The 19642-nt window shown below is 39.0% G+C and overlaps 1 protein-coding gene across 1 annotated transcript in view; it reads right to left on the minus strand.

Moving 5' to 3' along the window:
- Positions 1-728: 728 nt before the first annotated feature.
- Positions 729-19642, minus strand: part of LOC107080743 (inactive tyrosine-protein kinase 7-like) — a gene marked incomplete at its 3' end in the record, with an annotated part of 29870 nt that continues 10956 nt past the window's right edge. The window contains exons 4-17 of the mRNA XM_015368950.1: positions 16952-17099; positions 12706-12836; positions 10390-10656; positions 9691-9827; positions 9463-9598; positions 7703-7822; positions 7177-7326; positions 6825-6972; positions 5905-6032; positions 5134-5340; positions 2650-2808; positions 2326-2558; positions 2140-2220; positions 729-880 (exon numbers count right to left, since the gene is read on the minus strand). Of these exons, the coding sequence (XP_015224436.1) occupies positions 729-880; positions 2140-2220; positions 2326-2558; positions 2650-2808; positions 5134-5340; positions 5905-6032; positions 6825-6972; positions 7177-7326; positions 7703-7822; positions 9463-9598; positions 9691-9827; positions 10390-10656; positions 12706-12836; positions 16952-17099 (2197 nt within the window). The remainder of the gene's footprint in view (positions 881-2139; positions 2221-2325; positions 2559-2649; positions 2809-5133; positions 5341-5904; positions 6033-6824; positions 6973-7176; positions 7327-7702; positions 7823-9462; positions 9599-9690; positions 9828-10389; positions 10657-12705; positions 12837-16951; positions 17100-19642) is intronic.

Here is a 19642-nt window from a genome sequence, read left to right on the forward strand (position 1 = left end):
AGCAACAGCGAAAACTGCAACCTTGATGTAGATTTCATGCATTATACAATATAAAAAATTGACATTTTTCTTGAATTGAGCAATTAAGTTGGACATTTGATAATGGAAAAAGAAAATTTGCATTAAAAAAAAACAAAAAAAAAATGCAGTCTCTTATTTCAAGTGCATGGTATCTTATTTTAAGGGTAATACCCAATAGCAGATCATCTTATATACCTGCTATAATTAAGAGTAAATACACTTATTTTAAGACATTCTTTCTTTAGATTGCTTTTGCAGGGTAGAGTTTAAAAGAGATGTATAAGGTGTGAGATTTATTTTCCCTCAAAGCTTAAAGGAGATCGGCTACAGGTAGTGCATTACTCGTTTGAGCCACAAGTGGAAAAGAGATAATTATGCAGGAAAAGTGAGCAGGGACAGAATCTAGGCTCCTTCAGGTCTGGTTTGATGTTTCCATGTCTGCTGGTGTTGCTCTACTATGTTTTATCAAGTCCTAAATTCAGTCCAGTTATTTACCAGCAGACTTTATAGCTCTTCGTGCTTCCTTCTGCTGACAGACGTTGTGGAGGTAGATGAGAATGCTTCCCAGTAGACTGATTTTTCCGTATTTTTATTGTTTATAGTATTTTTATTTAAAAACTGGAAATGAATGAACTTTTCTAAGATATTTTTAATTTATTCAGCCGCAGCCGTATAATTGTTTGAGACCCTCTAAGTTTATAACAGACCTGTTGTAGACATCCTTGCTCAGGCTGAGCGAAGACACCTTGACCCTCCTCTGACTGTTGATCAGACAGTTTCTGGCAGCCAGGTCCTTGTGAACAAAGCGGTGATTGGACAGATGCTCCATGCCGCGAGCCACCTGGGCACAGAGGGACACCTGGAGGAAGGAGAAATGACAAAGCAGAAGAGTATAAAGTAATGTTCATAAAACACTACATACATCATCAGGTTTTCTTTTTTTGCTTATTAAACATTAATAACCTGATAGGGGGATACTGCTCTGAAATAATGACATCTTTTTAGTAAAACAAGTAACTGCAGCAAAAAGACATCCGTTTTAAAGATGTTTAAAGAGCATATTTCATCATGTTCTGGAGCCAGGAAGCCTTTAAATCTCAGCAGGGTTAAAAAAAAACTTAAACATCCTGTTTTACAGTTTTTGAAAACAGATCATTATTCTTAAATATTGCTTTCAGTCTTTGGCGGCATATTTGTAAAAAAATGAAATATGCTAAGCTAAGATGTTATAAAAAAATCTGTCAAAAAACGACCCACTTTTGTGAGACAAATACATGACTAGTTTGAAATCTCTTCTAAAGGAATTTATAGTTTCCTTCTGGCTACTTAAGTAAAGATGAGGCTGTATCTCTTACTTTCCCTCAGAGGTCACGCTATGCAGGATTTATTTTCTTGCAGCAAGGTTATGGATCATGTTTAAAGCTGAATTAAAGGTTTAAAGGTTCAGGTTTTATTGTCCTTAGAGTTTAAGAAATTTGGAAATGGGCTGCTGATGCTGGTTTCAGGTTGATATTATCAGGGCAGCTTATAATTAGTCAAAAATAAAAATCTGAATTCTGAATTTTTAATGACAGAGGTTTTTAAATCAGTTTATAGTAATAGTAATGTCAAAATTCAGCTGACGAGTACCAGTGCTTTGTTTGGGATCTTAGCCTAAACATGGCTTTGAAATCTAAAAGTTAAAAAGGTTTTAAAGCACAAAACAAAAAGAATAACCTGACTGTTATTAATGAGGTGCTTTTATCTGGAGGTAACTTGAAAAACAAAATGACTTACGGTAGATTGATAATTTTAGCTATTATCTTTACATAGTTAAATAAAATATGCAGATTCAAAGTTTTTCTATTATCGGTCCATTTCTTCCTGTTCTTCTCCATACTTTTCAGGAGCAGTGATGTTTTTAAATCACTGTTTAGGGTGATAATATACTAGACTTCCAAGCAACTGACTCTCAGACAAAATTCATCTGAAAGTAAATAATATAATTTCCTATATTTAAACCATCCGGAAAAAAACGTCTGGCCCAGATTGAAATAAAAATGTCTTTAAATGCCAAAAATCCCCTTTAAAAGCAGCTCTAGAGTAGAATCTGTCACTTATTAAACATGGAGGACCTACCTTGGTCTTGGTGCTGATTGTCTGAGGCTTCGCTTTATCGTCTTTGCTTTTTGATATTTTTAGGAACTGCTTTAGATCACCCTGTCAGCAAAAAAGAAAAACTGAATTAAAATTGACTCAAAAGGGAAATATGGCAAAAAAAAGTGTAAAATGTTTGTTTCTTTGGCTCAGCTCCCGTGTGCGTACCAGGTCATAGTACTCCAGGATCATGTAGTGCGGCTCAGCCTCTCTGCAGACGCCCAGCAGGCGAACCACATTAGGGTGGTTCAGCTTGCCGAACATTTCAGCTTCACGTCTGAAGTCGCTCTGCAGCTGCTCGTCTCTGGACTGCAGACACTTCACCAGAACCACCGTCTCAGCGTCATTTTCTTCAATGCCTTTAGCTTTGGACAGCAGCACCTCGCCGAACTCGCCTTTACCTGATCAAACATCCACCAAACACACATCAGAACAGATGCACAGTAACATACTTTCTATTCTGCTATGATATCTACAACAGAAAAATCCTACCAAGTGTTGTGATGGTTTGGAGGTTTGCACGAGGGAAGTGGAGCTTATCGCTGGCGTGGCTGTGCCGCTTCTCGGTTGCAGTGACGGTACCCACGTTGGTGAGCGCCACTTCCTCCTGGATCTCAGCCGTGGTGTGGCCATTCTGCTGAACAGCACCTCCTGATGAACACAACACAGTGGGTTTGAAATGTAAGGTGAAGGTTAACACATACTGTCACCAAGCATGATACCAACTATACCCAAAACAAACACTAGGTGGCAGCAAATATCAACACATTTTTAACATGAAGAACATATTTTTTTTTTCTTCAAAACTACATCAATATAGTCTTGCATTAAACTTTTTAGAAAACTGCAGTGTTTAATCTTAACATATTTATGATAAAATAAAGTTGATGCTAAGGAACAAATGTTTCTGATAAAACCTTTTACTATCAGAATCATTTACTGTATTTTTCATTCAGTCAATGATCTTTAGTTTTCCTTGTAGGGCAGAGGTACCCAAACTACGGCCCACAAGCCGGATTCGGCCCGCTTCCACATTTGCTCCGGCCCCCTGAACAATACCAGAGATATTTTCATATAAGTGTTTTTTTTTATTTTTTATCTTTTTTGTATTTGTAAATAAAGTTGGACATTTCCAATAAAATGTTCCTTAATTATGAAGTTTTTCATTATTAACTATTAGTAACTATTTCATACACACCTATAACGTGACAATGTTCCACCCTTTTGGGGTCTGTGCCCCTAACTGGCGACCCCCAACAAAAAATCTTAAACCCGCCCCTCTCAAAGAGATATGGAAGAGGATTAGGGCCATTTAAAAAAATAAAAATAATAGTCTATTCAATTCTGACCCTTTTCTCAGAATTATGATTTTAATGCCAGAATTCTGACTTTTTTCTCAGAAATCTATCAGCGCAATCAACCCTTTTTGGCAGCACGTACTGTATATCTGCAAGCAAACCTTTTCACGGATGAAACTGCTGAAAACTTCAATAAAATCAAGATTGACAGATGAACATCTGCATCAGTGTTTGAGACTGGCAGTGACCAAAATGGAACCTGACATTCAACTTCTCACCAGCCAGATGCAGGCGCACAGTTCACACTGATGGAACATATAAAAGTAAGATCACTTTTCTGATTTGAATGAGTCACTCTGAGTATAAAAATATAATCATAATAAAATCTACTGGGATAAAATCCATCTCCATAACCATACTGGTAGTGGTTGTGCTGTGTAGGTGCTGTATCACTTAGTTCAGTTTCTTAGTCTGCTTGCTTTGTAGGTTTCACAGGGAAGTTAATGAGAGAGAGAGCTGCAAACAGTGATGTCCACAATCTATTTGAACCTACAAAAAGATTATAAGGAAGGAACATAAGAACTTTGAGAGCCATTTAAGTAAGAGATTCTGCTTTGACAACTAAGCTGAACTTGGACCTGTTAAGATTGTTCACAGCACAACAGAAGGTTTATGTTCCATGGACCCAGAGAGTGTTATTTGGTTATTATTTATTTAATAAATAGTGTTATTTATTTCCTGACTTTTGCTCTGTGAATAATCCAGAAAGGGTTCTTTGATTGTGTTTTCTGGAAGACAATACATTTTTTACGTCAAGGCACTCTTGCAATCGTCTCAATTTTTCTGCTACAAACTGACCCCTGCACCCCATCAGAGAAGGGAAAAGTTATGTGGCCCTCACAGGAAAAAGTTTGGGGACCCCTGTTGTAGGGTATCATATGGATGGGTGATTTGATCTATATAATAATACAAAAAAAGCTTTACAAATGAATAAACAATAAGTTTTAACAACACTACTCTGAATGTAAAGCTTAAACATCATAAAATCGGCAACTTTATTAGACCAGTTAAAAGGGAGGTGTAATTGCGTATTTAACCTCACACAATAAAGACTTTAAATCCTTTTAAATAAGTCGATTTAATCGATGTTCCAACGAACTAAACAGTTAAAAATTAAGGTTTAATCTGCAGAAGTAAAAATCCAACCATATCACTGAAAGGTTAACGTTGTCCAGGTGAAGCTGACTTCTAAAAGTAATGCTTTTTATGCTACAAATGGTACAATAACTGACTAAAGTGCTAATTTAGCTGCTGTTCAAAATGGGAAAGACATGCGATTCAAGTAAGGCAGTGATGATCCTTATAAGTAAAACAATAGTAACTTGTCTAAACTTGTGCATCCCCACGGGGCAGAACGATTATTAAAAGAAAAGCCACCTTACAGTAAGAAGGACGGTAAGAGATGTGAGAAAAAAAAAAAGTGCAATACAATATACTGTTGGAGAACTGACATCTTGTGCTTCTAGTTTATTGTAGCTATGATTTGAAATAATCACTTCATTCTGTTTGGAACGGTAGAGGATCCATGATGCTTTGGGCTCATTTCTCCAACAGAAGCTTATTGGTGTGCATTTCCAATTCAGACACTAACTTCCCGAGTGCAGGGACGGCTTCCTACCATTAAGACACTCCATCTCAGGCTCCTCTCCATCCTGGTTCTTCTGCAGTCTCTTGGCGTTGCGTCTCTTTTTGCAGTAGAACATGAGTCCCAGCACCACAATGATGTAGGCCACCGCTGCCCCCACGGACAACCCGATGGTTTGGATCATCTTATAAGCAGCCTTGTCATCGTCGTTGTCCTCGTGATGGAGGGGAAATAATTTGTCTGCAGGATGAAGAACAGTGAAACATCAGTTGATATTGAGAGCGTGTTTTTAGATTTACAGAAAGAAATATGTGAAACCCTTTTCCAGGTGGTTTAGGGATTTAAAAGCCTGATGGATGCTGCAAACATATGTTCTACAGGAAATATAAAGTCCTTCAGAGCTAAACAGATTAAAATGATTGTGTTACTGTTAGGTTTGTCACACAAACCCAAACAAAAAAATCCAGTCTCTTAAAGGAGTCGTCCTTCTGTTCAGGTTAGCAGGCGGCACATGAGTGTTATAATATGTAATTTTAACGACCTCCGAGTCTGAAGCTTTATTAGATCCAGCATCTACCCTATCCCTTCACCCCTGTGACAGCCATGGCGTCAGAGACGTGGAGCCGGTTATTAACCTGTCGCCATGGGTGATGGACAGACGCGTGGAGGTTTAATTAATGCCTTCTCTTTGCTCCTGCGATTGTGGCTCACCGCTCCACGTGTGCACCTTTGTCCCTGATAAAGAAGATCTCTGGAAGCATGCCTCTCTGTGTGTGTGTGGGGGCGATAGAGAGTTAAACCTACCCACTACGTAGAGCTGAGCCACACGGTCTTTGATGCTGCAGCTGTTCCCAGCCACACATGTGTAGCGACCCGTGTCCTCAGTGGTGACTTCTCTTATTATCAGCGAGCCGTTGGGCATCTTCTGGATTCTGGAGAACAAAAACAGAGTAAAATGCCATTTTTAAGACCTACTTACTGAAACTTGTGTCTACTCTCTCTTAAACTATACTTTTTAACTGGTAGTTGTACATTAACTTCTGATTGATTGCATTTGATTAGCAGAGGTGTAAAAATCTATAAACCAAAATAATTCAACACAACGTGGGACACAGGAAAAGGTAAATAAAGAGGAAACATGGATGGAGGATAGAGAAAGAAAAGGATGAATGAATAAATTTATGTTGTTCACATGGAATTAAAGAAGCAAGGACAGGAGGACACAAAGGAGGAAGGACACAAGAGGTGGATCACAAAAAAAAATAAAAAGAAGGACTAAAATAAGGCGAGAAGAACATGAAGGGAATAAAGGGAGGAATTGATCCTTGAGACAAAAGGGAATAAAGGAAGGAGGACAGAGGAAAGAAATGAGAAGGGAAGGAAGCAAGAATAGAAATAAGGCAGGTAGATGAGACTCAAGTAAGACTGACAGTAGGAAGGATGTTGCTGTTCTGGAAAATAAATTATTTATCTTGTTTTTCTTATTAAAGCTAAATTTTCAGATAGTCAAATCCTATGAAGAGGAAAAAATTACTATATTTGTACATTTCTTTGTTTAGACAAAAACTATATGTGTTTTTTATAATAAATATCAGTTCAACTACCAATTTAACAAAAAAAAAAATCTAGTTCAACTTTAAAGTCGCTTCACTGTTTAAATTAAAAGCCAGCTGCTGCAATGATTCTGCACACTTTACATCTGTTTGGTCCCGTTTCTCATTTACCTGCCGTTCTTAGTGATATCCAGGGTCTTGTCTTTCACCATCCAGTGGATGTGAGGCTCAGGATCCCCGCTGGCCTGGCAGTGCAAAACAGCAGTGTGTCCCTGGTAGACAGTGGTGTTCTCTGGCTCCACCTTGAAGCGAACGTACACTTGGTGTGCAAAGAAACGCGTGCAAACACAGACAGACAGAAAAAAATGCAAAAAGTTTATTAATTTCAGAGCAAAACTAGAGACTAACCTGGACAACAGAAACCCACAGATCCTCAGCTATTGCTAAAAATATCCTCAAAAGGACAATAAATGCTGCTTTGTTTGGATTCTTTAAAGAAACATCAGTCAGGGTTGGTGTTTACCTGCCACAGTGAGGGTGACCAGGGCTCTGATCTCCCCCTGCAGGCTGTTGGAGGCAATGCAGGTGTAGTTGCCAGCGTCGCTACGAGTGACTTTGGCGAAGCGGAGCTGGCCGTTCCTCTGATCCAGGTGCGGGGGTAGCTCTCCTCCATCTGTAGGGGGAGACAGAGAGGCAGGGAGTGGCTTTAGGAGGAGACTGGAAATCCATTGCGGTTAATGAAGACAAATGAGATCTACAGTAGAAGTCAATGATCACAAGTCTTTTTCACACCATCTTTTTTTTTGTATTGGAGGTAAGATATAGTTAAAATAGGTCTTTCGACATCAGATCTGCAGCAGCGGAGAGCAAATAAAAACAAAACAAGCCGGCCTCCTGTCTGCGGCACTGTCTGCGGTCACCTACAATTTGAGAGAGGTGCAGCAGAGTGTCTGCAGAGGGGGCGGGGACATCTTTTTGTTCACTGCAACACCTACGCAGACGACCTAGTTTCGAAGTATAAATCAGCCTTAAGCCAGCAACATGCATACCTGCTTTGGTCCAGCGGATTGTGGGGACCTCTTTGCCCTTGGCGGAGCACTGGATGATGATCTCCTTATCCAGCTCCAGGCACTGGGAAGGCTGGGGGGTGGGTGTGAACTTCAGCTTCTCTGAAAGTCCAAGAAACATTACATGTGGTTAACACCTTCAGTGAAAACATGGGGAGGCGGGGAAGGTTAAATCCTTCTTTGTGCAACTCTCCCTGCAGATGAAAGGACAGCGGGCTGACATCTGCTGTGCTTTGCAAACACATTCAGACCCCTTGAATATCTAGCGACAAGCTTTAATGTATCTCTTCGAGGTTTTATGTGAAAGACCAAGACAAAGTAACCCATAGCTGTGAATTAGAGGAATGACAACGTTTTTTTCTCCTGATGTGAGGTGTGTTTACGTTTTGCACATTGACATTGAAATATTGCTCACTGTTGTCTCAGATCTTAGGGGGTTCTTTACAATCCAAAGAGAAAATTTTTTCCCTCAGTCCAGCTAAATAAAGCTTTTTTAGAACTACAAATGTTGCAGCCTTACCCCAGACAATATTTATTTATTAAGGTTTTTACGGCACTATTGGTTTGTTTTTGCGACAGTGGGCTGACAGGTACGAGAGAGGCAGAGAGACATGCGTCAAAGGATCAAAGGTCAGATTCAAACCTACTTCAGCCACATTGAGGACTTAGGCCTCCTACATGGGTCGTGTGCACCAACCACAGCATCACCGAAGCCACCCAATATTTACCAGTGCTTGAGATTAATCAGGGGTCGGCCGTGGTCAGGAGCACAGATTAGGCAGCAGAAGTGTTTTAAGCAATTTATAAACTCACAGTTTAAACCTGGTTTAAAAATGTAATTGTTATTTTTCCTTCCAGGATTGTCATGTATTTAACTCCATCTGTGACAACTTCTCAGTCCCTACCGATAATGCTGCTGCCATCACCATGCTTTTCTGCTGAACAATTTGAAGCGCTGACTTTTTACCAAAGAATTAGCAAATGTTTTGGTTTAGGTCTCATCTGATCCTAGCACACTCCGCCTGCTCTCTAATATGACTAACTTTCAACAGATGATTTCCTTTAAGGAGATCTTCTGATATGAAAATTATCTCTGCAGCTTCTCCAGATTCAATATGAATACATTTCCTGTCAGTTAAAGGGAAACATCCATGTCTTAGAAGTTGTTTGAGTCATGCTCTTAAGTTTAGAGGCTTTAAATGTGTCCACATAGAACAGCTTTCCTAGAAAAACTGGATTTAAAATTAGATTAAATAACCACATAAGTAATCTTCTCACGTAAACAAGCACCTGGTTGTATTTAAGTGTTTCTGGTTTAGTCCAGCTTCACAATTAGAGAATAATCTGTTCGAATGATGCTAAAAAAATCCCAATAAAATAAAGTTTTAGGATTGCAGCGTCATAAAACATTATTAGCTAGGATTGCCTCTGCAGCCTCAGAGGTTGAGATCATTCAAACAGGCTGGCCATGTCTCGAGGTTTAAACCTACAGGAGGAATCGGGAATGCATAATGGCGATAAGGTGTTAAAAGTCTGCATGAGTCATGAATCACACCTCTGTGTGTGCCCTGCAGAACGCCCACGAAAACGATGCCAATTCCTGATTTAGCAGACCCAAACAGGCATGAAGAAGGTTTGTTTTGTTGCTGATGATATCAGTCATTGCACTCATTTAAAAAAGAAACCAAACAGAGAAGCAAATTGGATGAAATGACCAGCAGGACGATTTTCCCGCAGCTTACCAAGCACCGTGACTTTAGCTAAGCCACTCAGTCTGCCGCCTAGGTTCTTGGTTTCACAGCCGTACATGTGAGCGTCGTAGACCTCCACGTTGTTGATTCTCAGGGTGCCATTAGGAAACAATTTAAAACGAGTGTCCTGGGAAGGCAAAATAAAAAAAATACAGACTCTCAGAAGGAGTTCTATGTTTTATGATTTGAAGATTTCACAGCTGTGTTATGACAACAAACCTCTGGCACAATGATTAAGCTGCTGCGGAACCAGGTGACCTCAGGTTCAGGGTTGGCCTGAGCATAACAGTGCAGGTAACCTGGTTTACCTTCTTCCAAACTGCTGTCCTGAGGTTTAGACACCCACACTGGGGCAGCTGTGGACGCACACCAAAGATAACATCATGTATTTTCACTATGTCCTCACAGCTCTGCAAGATGCACCTCAAAATGTCCAAATCAAACAATTGGTCACACTGTTCTCAACATTGTCCCCACGACACACAACCAATACGATTTTTGCAAAAAAGTAAGATTTTTCTTTCCTTATTTAGTTTTTTTTATTATCAAAATCGTCCAATAATAGTTTGACAGCTGGAGTGTAAAAATCTACTGAAACACAACAACATACTTCACCCCTAATCAGACAAAGATACACTGCAAAGGATTGAAATCATTCATTTATTTTTATTCCATTTAATTTATCAAATAATCTTTTTTTTCTTGTTTTTTTTTTGAAAGAATGTTACATGTACTTCGATTTATTAAACATTTATTTTTGACAATGTCAACTATTTTTTGAAAGAATTAAATCTTATTTTTTTTTTGTTTTTTTTTACCATTAATCATTATTAAAGAAACAAATAATTTTAAAGGTCATAGCTACAACCTTTTATCTAAAACAAAGAAAAGGTAATTAATATTTTATCAACAACTTACTAGCTACGGTAAACGTGACGTTCTTGATCCTGCGCCCGGCCTTGTTTTGGGCCACACAGGTATAGACGCCTGAATCTCCCTCTTCCGTCGGACTGAAGACCAAATCCTGGCCCTCCTGGTGCACCCGGCCCTCCTCAGGCACCTTCTGACCTTCCCTCTCCCACCAAACCTCGGGTTCAGGCTTCCCTCGTGGGGGGTGACAGTTTACACGCTGAACGGTGTCGGCGACGAACACCTTCGACATCTTTGGCGACATGTCTCCGATTTCTGTGGAGGAGGGCGAGGAGATGGAAAAGACCCCGCGTGAAACAGAGATTTAAATAGCTACTAATGGTTTTAATTTAATCATCGATTTTCTTTCAGAGTTGCTGAAGCATTTGGAATGTGACCCCATTTGACCACAGCTAATTCCAAAGTAAAGGATTTCTTGTCTTGTTTAAGTAAATCCTCTGATTTGAGAAGCAGGCTGCAGAAATCAGTGCAAAGTAGACAAACGGAGAACATATAGGTTGGACTTAAAGGGGATTAACTCCTGTTTAGAGGGTCAAAGCAAAAATCAGCAGCCTCTAAATACAGAGAGCAATGAGATCTGTGTTACAGCTCACAAGACCTTAGACTGCTGTTAGCTTTAATACCCAACCAGAAGACATTAATACTTTATGGGCCAGCAGAGCTCTAAAGGCTGAATGCAAGATGGAAGAGAGGTGGGATAGAATCAAGGAAGAGCTGAAGGACAGGAAGAAGGGAAGAGAGGACATTAGGAAAGATGGAAGGATATATGGAGGAACAGAGATTAGAAAAAAGGAAAGAAGGTTAAGAAGGAGCAAAAAAAGGAAGCAAAATGACAAGAAATGAAAGAAGACAAGAAATCAAATAAAAGAAAAAATAAAGAAGGAAAGAAAATGTTAAGAGAGACAGGAAGGAAGGAGAAAGGAAGAGCAAAAAGACAAAGTGTTGAAGATCACGTACGCAAAGCCTAAATACTTGCAGGTCTGAAACAGAGCAGATTAATCTCAGCGCAGGAGACCCATAATGCAACAGTTCTTTTCTCTAACCACAACAGTTTAGATTGTAGCTTGAACACAGCAATGTGTTATTGATGCCTTTCTTATGTCCTGAAAGAGCTGTTTATATCGATAAAATCTATTCTTATAAAAACGGTTTTATGTTACATCAGTGATCATCTTATTGGTTCCAAACTGAAACCAGAGTAAAATGCTGTGTTCATGGCATGAATTAGTCTGGATGACCTGGTTAGAAAAAACAGATAAAGGTCATAAATGGGGTAAAGAAAATACACCCATTTTTCCTCAAAAATTTTAATTTCCTCTACTTATCCAGATCTATGGAAAAAAAAACAGTGAAATAAATGTCCAGAGCTTTTCAGACTGTGGAGGAAAAAAACAAAGGAAAGAGGAAGAGTAACAAAGGTGTAGCACAGATGGGACAATTAAAACCTGTGACACAGTGCTCTAGCTGGGGTATCACCAGGCTATTTAAATGGAGCTGCAGTTCAATGGGTTTAAACTGCAGATACATTCGTACCTTGTTAATCCATGACCCTTGGGAAAACGAGGAAAGAAATCAGGTGATCAGGACTTTGAAGCGCTGAGAAATTCCAGCGCTGAGCTCAGTTCCTAACTTGCATGCACATGCATCTGAACATGCAAGAGGAGAAGATCTTGCAGCTAGCTCTACAGGATTCTAACACTAACCCACTGCACCCAGTTAAAACTATTCCTTAGAGAGTTTTTCTTGCATTTTCTTATATAAAAGTCATACTTTTTATATTTTTGCTTAGGTAAAGAAAAAGAAAACCATGAACAAGTTTCTCCCTCTTTTGCTGCAATGCTTTCTGTTGTTTTTTTTTACGTTACACTCCAGTTGATCAATTTGAGGTTTGTTGCTGTGAAAAACATTTAAGGTGCATGAGTAGTTTTGCATGGAGCCGAATGGTTCTTTTCCTTCTTTCAGCAGCACCATGATGTTATTCCGAACTGTTGATCTCTGCCTGGTGTCACTTACTTTGGAGGAAGCTTGTTTGTCTAAACAAGTCTGGAAAACACCTGGGCTGTTTGAGGAAACAATTTGATCCACTGGAGACTTCAGCATGTATCGAGTACAAGCAAGGCCGGATGTCTGTACGGGAATATGATCATCAGGGAGATCTGGCTCTAAGTGAAAGGAATGAAGTGCAGCGCAGAGCCATAGAGGGGGAGATAATGTCCTCTCAGATTTCAGAATCAGGTTTTTGTCCGTCACTAATCCAACAGCTGCAGTTTAATGTGTGTGTGGGGGGTGCGAGTGTCAGCGTACCGGCTATTAGGAGAGAAGCCGTCAGCGTGACCTTAGATCCTGTGATGCCACGGCCAACACACTTGTAGTCTCCTACGTTCCTGGGCTTGACTTGTGTGATCAGCAAACTCCCATTGGACAGCAGGAACACCCTGCAGGGAAGACAAAGATTTAACTAAAGCTAAAGCAATGTTTTGGTAGTGCATGAATTAAATGGTACAGAACCAGAGCTCCTACAGATGGATAATTCAAACTTAACTTCCCAAAGTTGTTTTGGCCAAGTCCAAAATTACAAACACAGAAAGGTCAAAGAGGATGGATGGATAGAGAAATACATTAATGAACAAAGGAGTAGATACAAAGACAGACTGAACAGGAAAATAAAAAAGAGAGGGAATGGATAATATATAGGTGATGGGAGGATAAAGAACTAATCAATGGCTTGATGGATAAATAAACTTGCGGACAGATGAATCGACTAGAGATTGATAACCGGGATTGATGGTAAATAATGGGATTGAGATCTGGAACTACAAATATATTTTATGTTAATTCAGACCAGAAATATTAATAATAATCAAATTCCAGGCTTCATATACTGAATCAAAACCCAGAATAACAGCTCATACAATTAAATCCCCTCAACTAAGGCCTCATCTGCTGGGAATTCCCAGCTGAAACCCTTCAACCTTGACAAGTGAGTTTATCCCTCCTAAACTGGGCAAAAAAACAATCAGCATCTTTAGTCAGCAGGAGGAAAAATGTCTTTAGCAATGAAAATAAAGCCTTCCCTCATTCTGCTATAACTTCAAAATATGAACATCCTTCGGGGGTCCAGGCTGCCAGCTGGACCCCAGTTGCTGGAAGCATCAATGTAAGCGATGCAAGGTAATTAAAGGCTGACCTTAAGCCAGAGTGAGATGGAAATCTCTCATGTCATAATATCTCCAAAGTCAAACCAAGAACTCATCACTGAACTTATTGTGGATTTAGTTAAAAAAGCAAAAAAAGAAACTAAGATTAATTACATACTAATAAAGGAAGAAACAAGTAAAATTGTGAGTGAATGTTTTTATATTTCTTGTGTAGAATGATCAATGAGCAGGACTCCTCCAGGACTCTGAGCTTCTGCTGTGGATTCCCTGAAGAGAAGTGATATTTCTGTCATCTTGTCTTCTTTGTTCAGGATCAGGGAGGGAAATGAGCTGCGGGACCTTGAGTACATCCCCCCCCATGACTGCAATGATGAACTAGTCTGCAAAACAATTTCAATCTGGATGGAAACCTCCAAAATAACCTCAGAAGAACAATATCCTCATCGCTCTGCTGGATCGCAGGCATAAACAATCGTTCGGCTTCACATTTTTACAACGGCCTTGAGCTTAAGCATGTCTATTTTCTTCTAATTTCAAACGAATGAAAACAATCCTCATCGGATAAGTCAAACAAAAAGTCTGCAGAGGGTTATCTAAACAGAGCAGAACAGAGGATTTTCCGCAGAGCTGCATTCCTCTGGCGTTACAATCAGCTCAAATCAATAAACAGGAATACACAAAACACAAATTCCTCAACCACAGCGAGGTCAGGTTTGAAAGAGAAATCTAAATCTTTTTTTGCAAGCCTGCCAGCACTGCCTTGGTTTATTAAACAAGTGAGCAGCCGGGGATATTTAAGTCTTTCACCTTGAGTTAAACCCTGAAGATGAAATAACAAAGAGATTATCTCTGACATAGCGCCTTGCAAATGCATTCAATGGTTTTCATGATTTCTTTTTTTTTTTTATTACAAACTTCGGTTTGTATTGTTGGGATGTGGAAGGAAGAGGGTACACTTTTTTAATTCTTTTGCAATAAAAATATAAGTGTAGTATGCATTTGCATTTTATTTTTTTTACTGAATCAGTCAATAGAAACCTTTTTGCTCAATTACAGCTGTGAGGATTTAGGGGTAATTCTCTAAAAATTGCAAATCTGTAGACTATATTTTCTGTCCTCTTTGCAAAGTAGTTCATGTTGAGTCAAGCTGGAGAGGCATCTTTGCATTAAGGTCTGTACTTTAACTAGGCTGTTTTGACACATGATTATGGCTGCTTGTATGTTTTGCGTCTCTGCCCTGCTGGAAGGTTAACCTTCACACCATCAATTCTTCCTGTCTGTGCTGGAGAACAGCATGCCCACAGCATCACACACCTGTCTACAATAGTTCAGTGTGTTCATAATGTTTGCCCTGAAGTCCTAACAGAACATTAACCTTGACGGATTATGACATACACCTTTGGTGGTAACAGTTCGGGCCTCTTTCTGCCTTCAGAAATGTCTCAATTCTTCTTCTCTCGGATTCAACAAAGAATCAGAAACGTTTCTCAGAGAATTCTCTTTATATCACCTAAGTCGCTGCAGGTTGGTTTGGCTCTGAATCACCTCTCCACCAAATTGTAAGGTGTTCTACAGGATACAAACTCCAAATGACATGCTTTGTAGAAAAATGCATCCCAGTGAACCTGCAGCTCCTGTACAGTAGCAGCCATTCAAAATGTCCCTTCCCAGTCAAACGCCAGCTGAATGGCAGGCCACTCCCTGCAAAAAGCCCCCCCACCCCCCTCCATGAAGGGTCTGACCAGGAGATGATGCTTCTCTTTAGATCTTAATGTCCACAAATCGTGACAGAAGGAATATTTTAGTACAAAGATTGATGTTTAAAAAGGAATTGTAGGGTACCAGCAAAGAACAGGCCAAAGGTCCATCAACGAAAGTGGGGAAATTGCTGCTACTGTATGTGCAATTGGTTAGAGTCTACACACATTTGGGCTCTCTAGGCACTATGAATGCACAACTACATGCCGAGGCAGACATGTAGTCCAGATAATGGACTTTCACCTTGTCTCATTCATTACCTGAACAGGACTACAGGGCAAAGAGCCCATTATAGAGAAACTGTAGAGCCAAACAGATGGAAACCGGTTTGATCTGTGTGGGCTGAAGAGCAGCATAACCCAGATTGAACGAAGCAATGAAATCTGAATAATGACAACACAGCTGCAATGTGATATTATGTAAACTAAACAAGAATACAACTTTGTCAGAAATATAACAGATATGAATAAATGAAATAATACTAATAAGATATAGTATGAGGATTTATGACATGTAAAGCGTGATGATTACTGGTATATTTTCTACTTTTAAAACATTTTCTTGAGTTTTTTTACAGGTTAATTTTTTGCCTCTTGTTGAAAACTGTGTTTAAATATCTAAACATTATAGCATGAGATAAGAAATACTTCATATCTATATTACTATTTGCAGTATTAAATTTAATAAAAAAAAATGACAACCCTCCTTTTGCTCCCTATTTCTCTGTCCTGCTACTTTGCTTCAACATACCCTAATTAAGTTAAGGAGTAATTAATAGACTTCTGCAGTACTTGGTGACATTCTGGGGAGTCAAACTTTAAACATGAAGGCCGATGAGATCAGAGCCACTTTTTCCACAGCGTACCCCGACAGTGTCAGCATCAGAGAGGAAATCAAGACTTGGTTCCTTGTTTTTAACTGGACGGCGGATAGGGGAGTGCAGCCTGCATGGTCTTCTGCTGCTGTAGTCCATCTTTACTGTCATCTAGGCTATGTATGGTTATTTACTGAGATTAATATACACCTTGTGGGACTTTACTAGTATCTAGGCAGCTTTTAAAAGCTTTGCTGGATTTTCTGAGACTAACAAAGTAAAGGGTCTCAAATACATAATAAATAAAAGCATGCCACACATTTGAGGGTTTTATTTGGAAAGAAAATGAAAAACCCATGGATAATTTCTTTTTACTTCACTTTTATGTATCACTTCATGTTGTTAACTTCATAAAACACCAGTTATATTGAAGTTTGCAAGAGCACTGAGTGTATATAAGGGCTTTACTGGTAGCCTGAGGGCGGTTTCTGCTCACTGTGAGAAAACTAGAGGACTGAGACTCCTTTGTGATGGAGGGAGAGAAGGGCTGTGTTTATGTGATGTATGATGGACGGCTGAAACATTTTATGTTCCAGTGTTACAGCTACAGCTTCCCTTAATGTTGAAACGGCACAGAGAGCCAGGAGGACACTTCAAAGGTTCCTACAAAAGGAAGTGGAGAAACTTCCCAATGCAGCGGATTCTAAGGAGGATGGATCTTAGGTTTGAGTTGGGAGATGAGAAGAGCAGGTAAAGACAGATGATTGGTCGATAGAAGCATTAAAATAAAGCGGTGGAACAAATTAAAGATGGTACATACCGGGACTTGTTAATCAGCAGCTCGTTTCCATGGTACCACTCCAGCGTGGGTACGGGCTCGGCGGTAAACTGACAGTGGAACATGGCCTCATCGTTCCTCATAACCACCTGGTCCTCGGGGGTGACCACCGCCCTCGGGATGCTACTGTCTATGAAACAGGTATAAAAACATATGCATGGTTACATGCACACCTGATTCCACCGGCAACAAGTGGTTTTCATGCTGCAGTTATGAACAGGCGCCTTTTGATTAGAAGCTGCAAGCAGCAGCTTCAGGTTGATCTTGGCTTCAATGCCTCAACATCCACACGGAAGAGTTAATAAGGTCAATGAACCAACCCTTAAGCTTATCCTGGACTTTATCTTTTGTTCCTCTTGGGTCATTGAACCAGAGATTATCCCCTCTGTTTCTGTGATCATCTTAAGACAATCTATCCCCACAAATTAAGGTTAAATGAATAAAAAAACAAGAAAGACCTGATGAAAGATTTCATAAACAGTTCTAAGTCATATACCTGATCTTCTCTTTGAGTTGTTTTTTAATCCATTGTCATTTAATAAATGAAAATAAAATCTTTTGTGTGCTTTTATAGATTATAAACATTTGAAAACCTGATGAAGCCCAAACTGATTTGTTATTTTATGAAAAAAGGCCTGCTGGGAAAAACTAGGGGGAGATTTGTTATACAATGCAAGCATGACGAGTATTCTACTCTGAATAAAAAGCTAAAAACTGCTGAACTCCATAAAGTAGGAGGGAGAATGAAAATCTCCCCAAATCCAGGCAGGTTTAGAGATTAGGGTCAAAACCTCAAAGCTGCAAAGCTATGAATACGAGGAACGGGGCCAGAGGCTCTGTTGGGATAAGACTCAGGGCTGGTTTAGGAAAAAACACAACAAAAAAAGGTGTGAAGTAAGACAACACCTGGCCCACCCAAGAAATCACTGGGAGGGCCTCCATGTACAGGAAAAACAGCTTTTTTTCTTACAGTGACGCCTAAAAGAAAGACAGAATCTGTAACTGGAAACGTGTTGTTTTCTTCCCCTACACACAGGTGTTAACATCGTTTTTATGTGTTTTATGGGTGGGTAATAAGTTGGAGCTAGGGCTAAAACAATTAGGCAGATTAATTGTGATTAATCGATTATTGAAATAAACGTCAAATCATTCAGTAATCGATTCATTGTTAACTGGAGAGTAGAGACTCTAAAACATGTCTTTATGTGACAGAACGACCCACATTGTAAAACATATATCAAAATTTTGCATTTAAGATAAAAAATATAGAGATTTTTTTGTTCATATGCTCTATCCAGAACTCCTCAAGTGGAAAAGTTTTAGTTTCACCCATTTTATTTTTTCCAATTTTGTAAAAAGTCTTCTTTAAACAAGCTTTAGCTATCAGATTTTTAATCAATTAATCAAAAAAATAAAGACAGATTAATCAATTTTCTAAATATCATTAGTTGCAGCCCTATTTGGAGCACAGATGTAAACTTTAACTACATCTAAAGGGTTAAACAACATATCCTGATGGATCACAAGCAGCGTCTCTGAACAACAGACAGTTCTTCCACTCGGATCATCATTGGGATCTCTCTGCTTCAGGATATTCAGTTACTGTTGGCTTACATGTTTTTATATTCATATTTCAGCCTGTGTGGGTGGTGAAAAAATAATGGTACGTGCACGCTCTTTTATAATCTCATTAGAGGCCGTTTCAGGGCTTCCTCTTGCTTTTTCTCATCACTAATGGTGTTTAAACGTACATCCTTTCCTTTCATTTGCAGTAGCAGCACACTTTAAAAAAAGCAAAGAGGAAAATCAACATAAAATGGAATAAAGTGAATAATGGCTAGGAGTTTACAACTATCTCTATGTCGGGGCTTGACCTAGGGCGTTTGACTTAATCAGTTAAATTGGCCGTCCATATTTACATGCACGAGGAATCCTGTTAACAAAAAGGGGAGTTTTATATTTTCTCTTTTAACATAATTTCATATAATGTGTGATTATATTTGGTCTTACACGTTTGAACATGTGATTTTCTTGGATTTCTTTTAACCAAACCCCTTACCTATTAATGGATTTAAAATAAATTCATAATAAAAAGACATTAAGGCGTCCTTTTTCATTTTTTTCATTTTTACTCCATTAAACGTGAATAATTCTGATCAAAATAAACTTAATACCAGAAAATGATATCCTGTGTGAATACATAAAAAGCAGTTTTCAAACCACCATTCTATGAATTAATGGAAGTAAATAACCATCAAACCAACCAGGCAACATGGGAAATAAACATTTTTTTTGTTTCATTAACCTACAAAAACCAGGCCTGTTTTTTTAAGCAGCACCTTTCTTCCAACATGAAGTAGGCTTAAAGACAAAACCTAAAAAATACTTCAGAAAAGGAAAATCATGCTGCCAGTCAAAATTGGGCCTGAAAACTGAGGAAGCTATGAATTCAGCATTTTACCTATAAAGTAGAACAGTCTGGCTTTCCATTTCTTTTTTTTTGCATCTCTGAATGGCTCTAAAATAACATGGAGCTTTGGGGATAGGTTCAAGTCAGGGTTCATTTTAGAGTCACTAATATGGAATGATTTAAAACAATTCTGGAAACAGTGGACTATCATTTCCTTTAGAACAATAAAGATAAAAACAAACCATTAATGATACAGCCATGAT

The sequence above is a fragment of the Cyprinodon variegatus genome, unplaced genomic scaffold, assembly GCF_000732505.1.
Source record: "Cyprinodon variegatus isolate N-32 unplaced genomic scaffold, C_variegatus-1.0 Scaffold2274, whole genome shotgun sequence".
Taxonomy (NCBI): domain Eukaryota; kingdom Metazoa; phylum Chordata; class Actinopteri; order Cyprinodontiformes; family Cyprinodontidae; genus Cyprinodon; species Cyprinodon variegatus.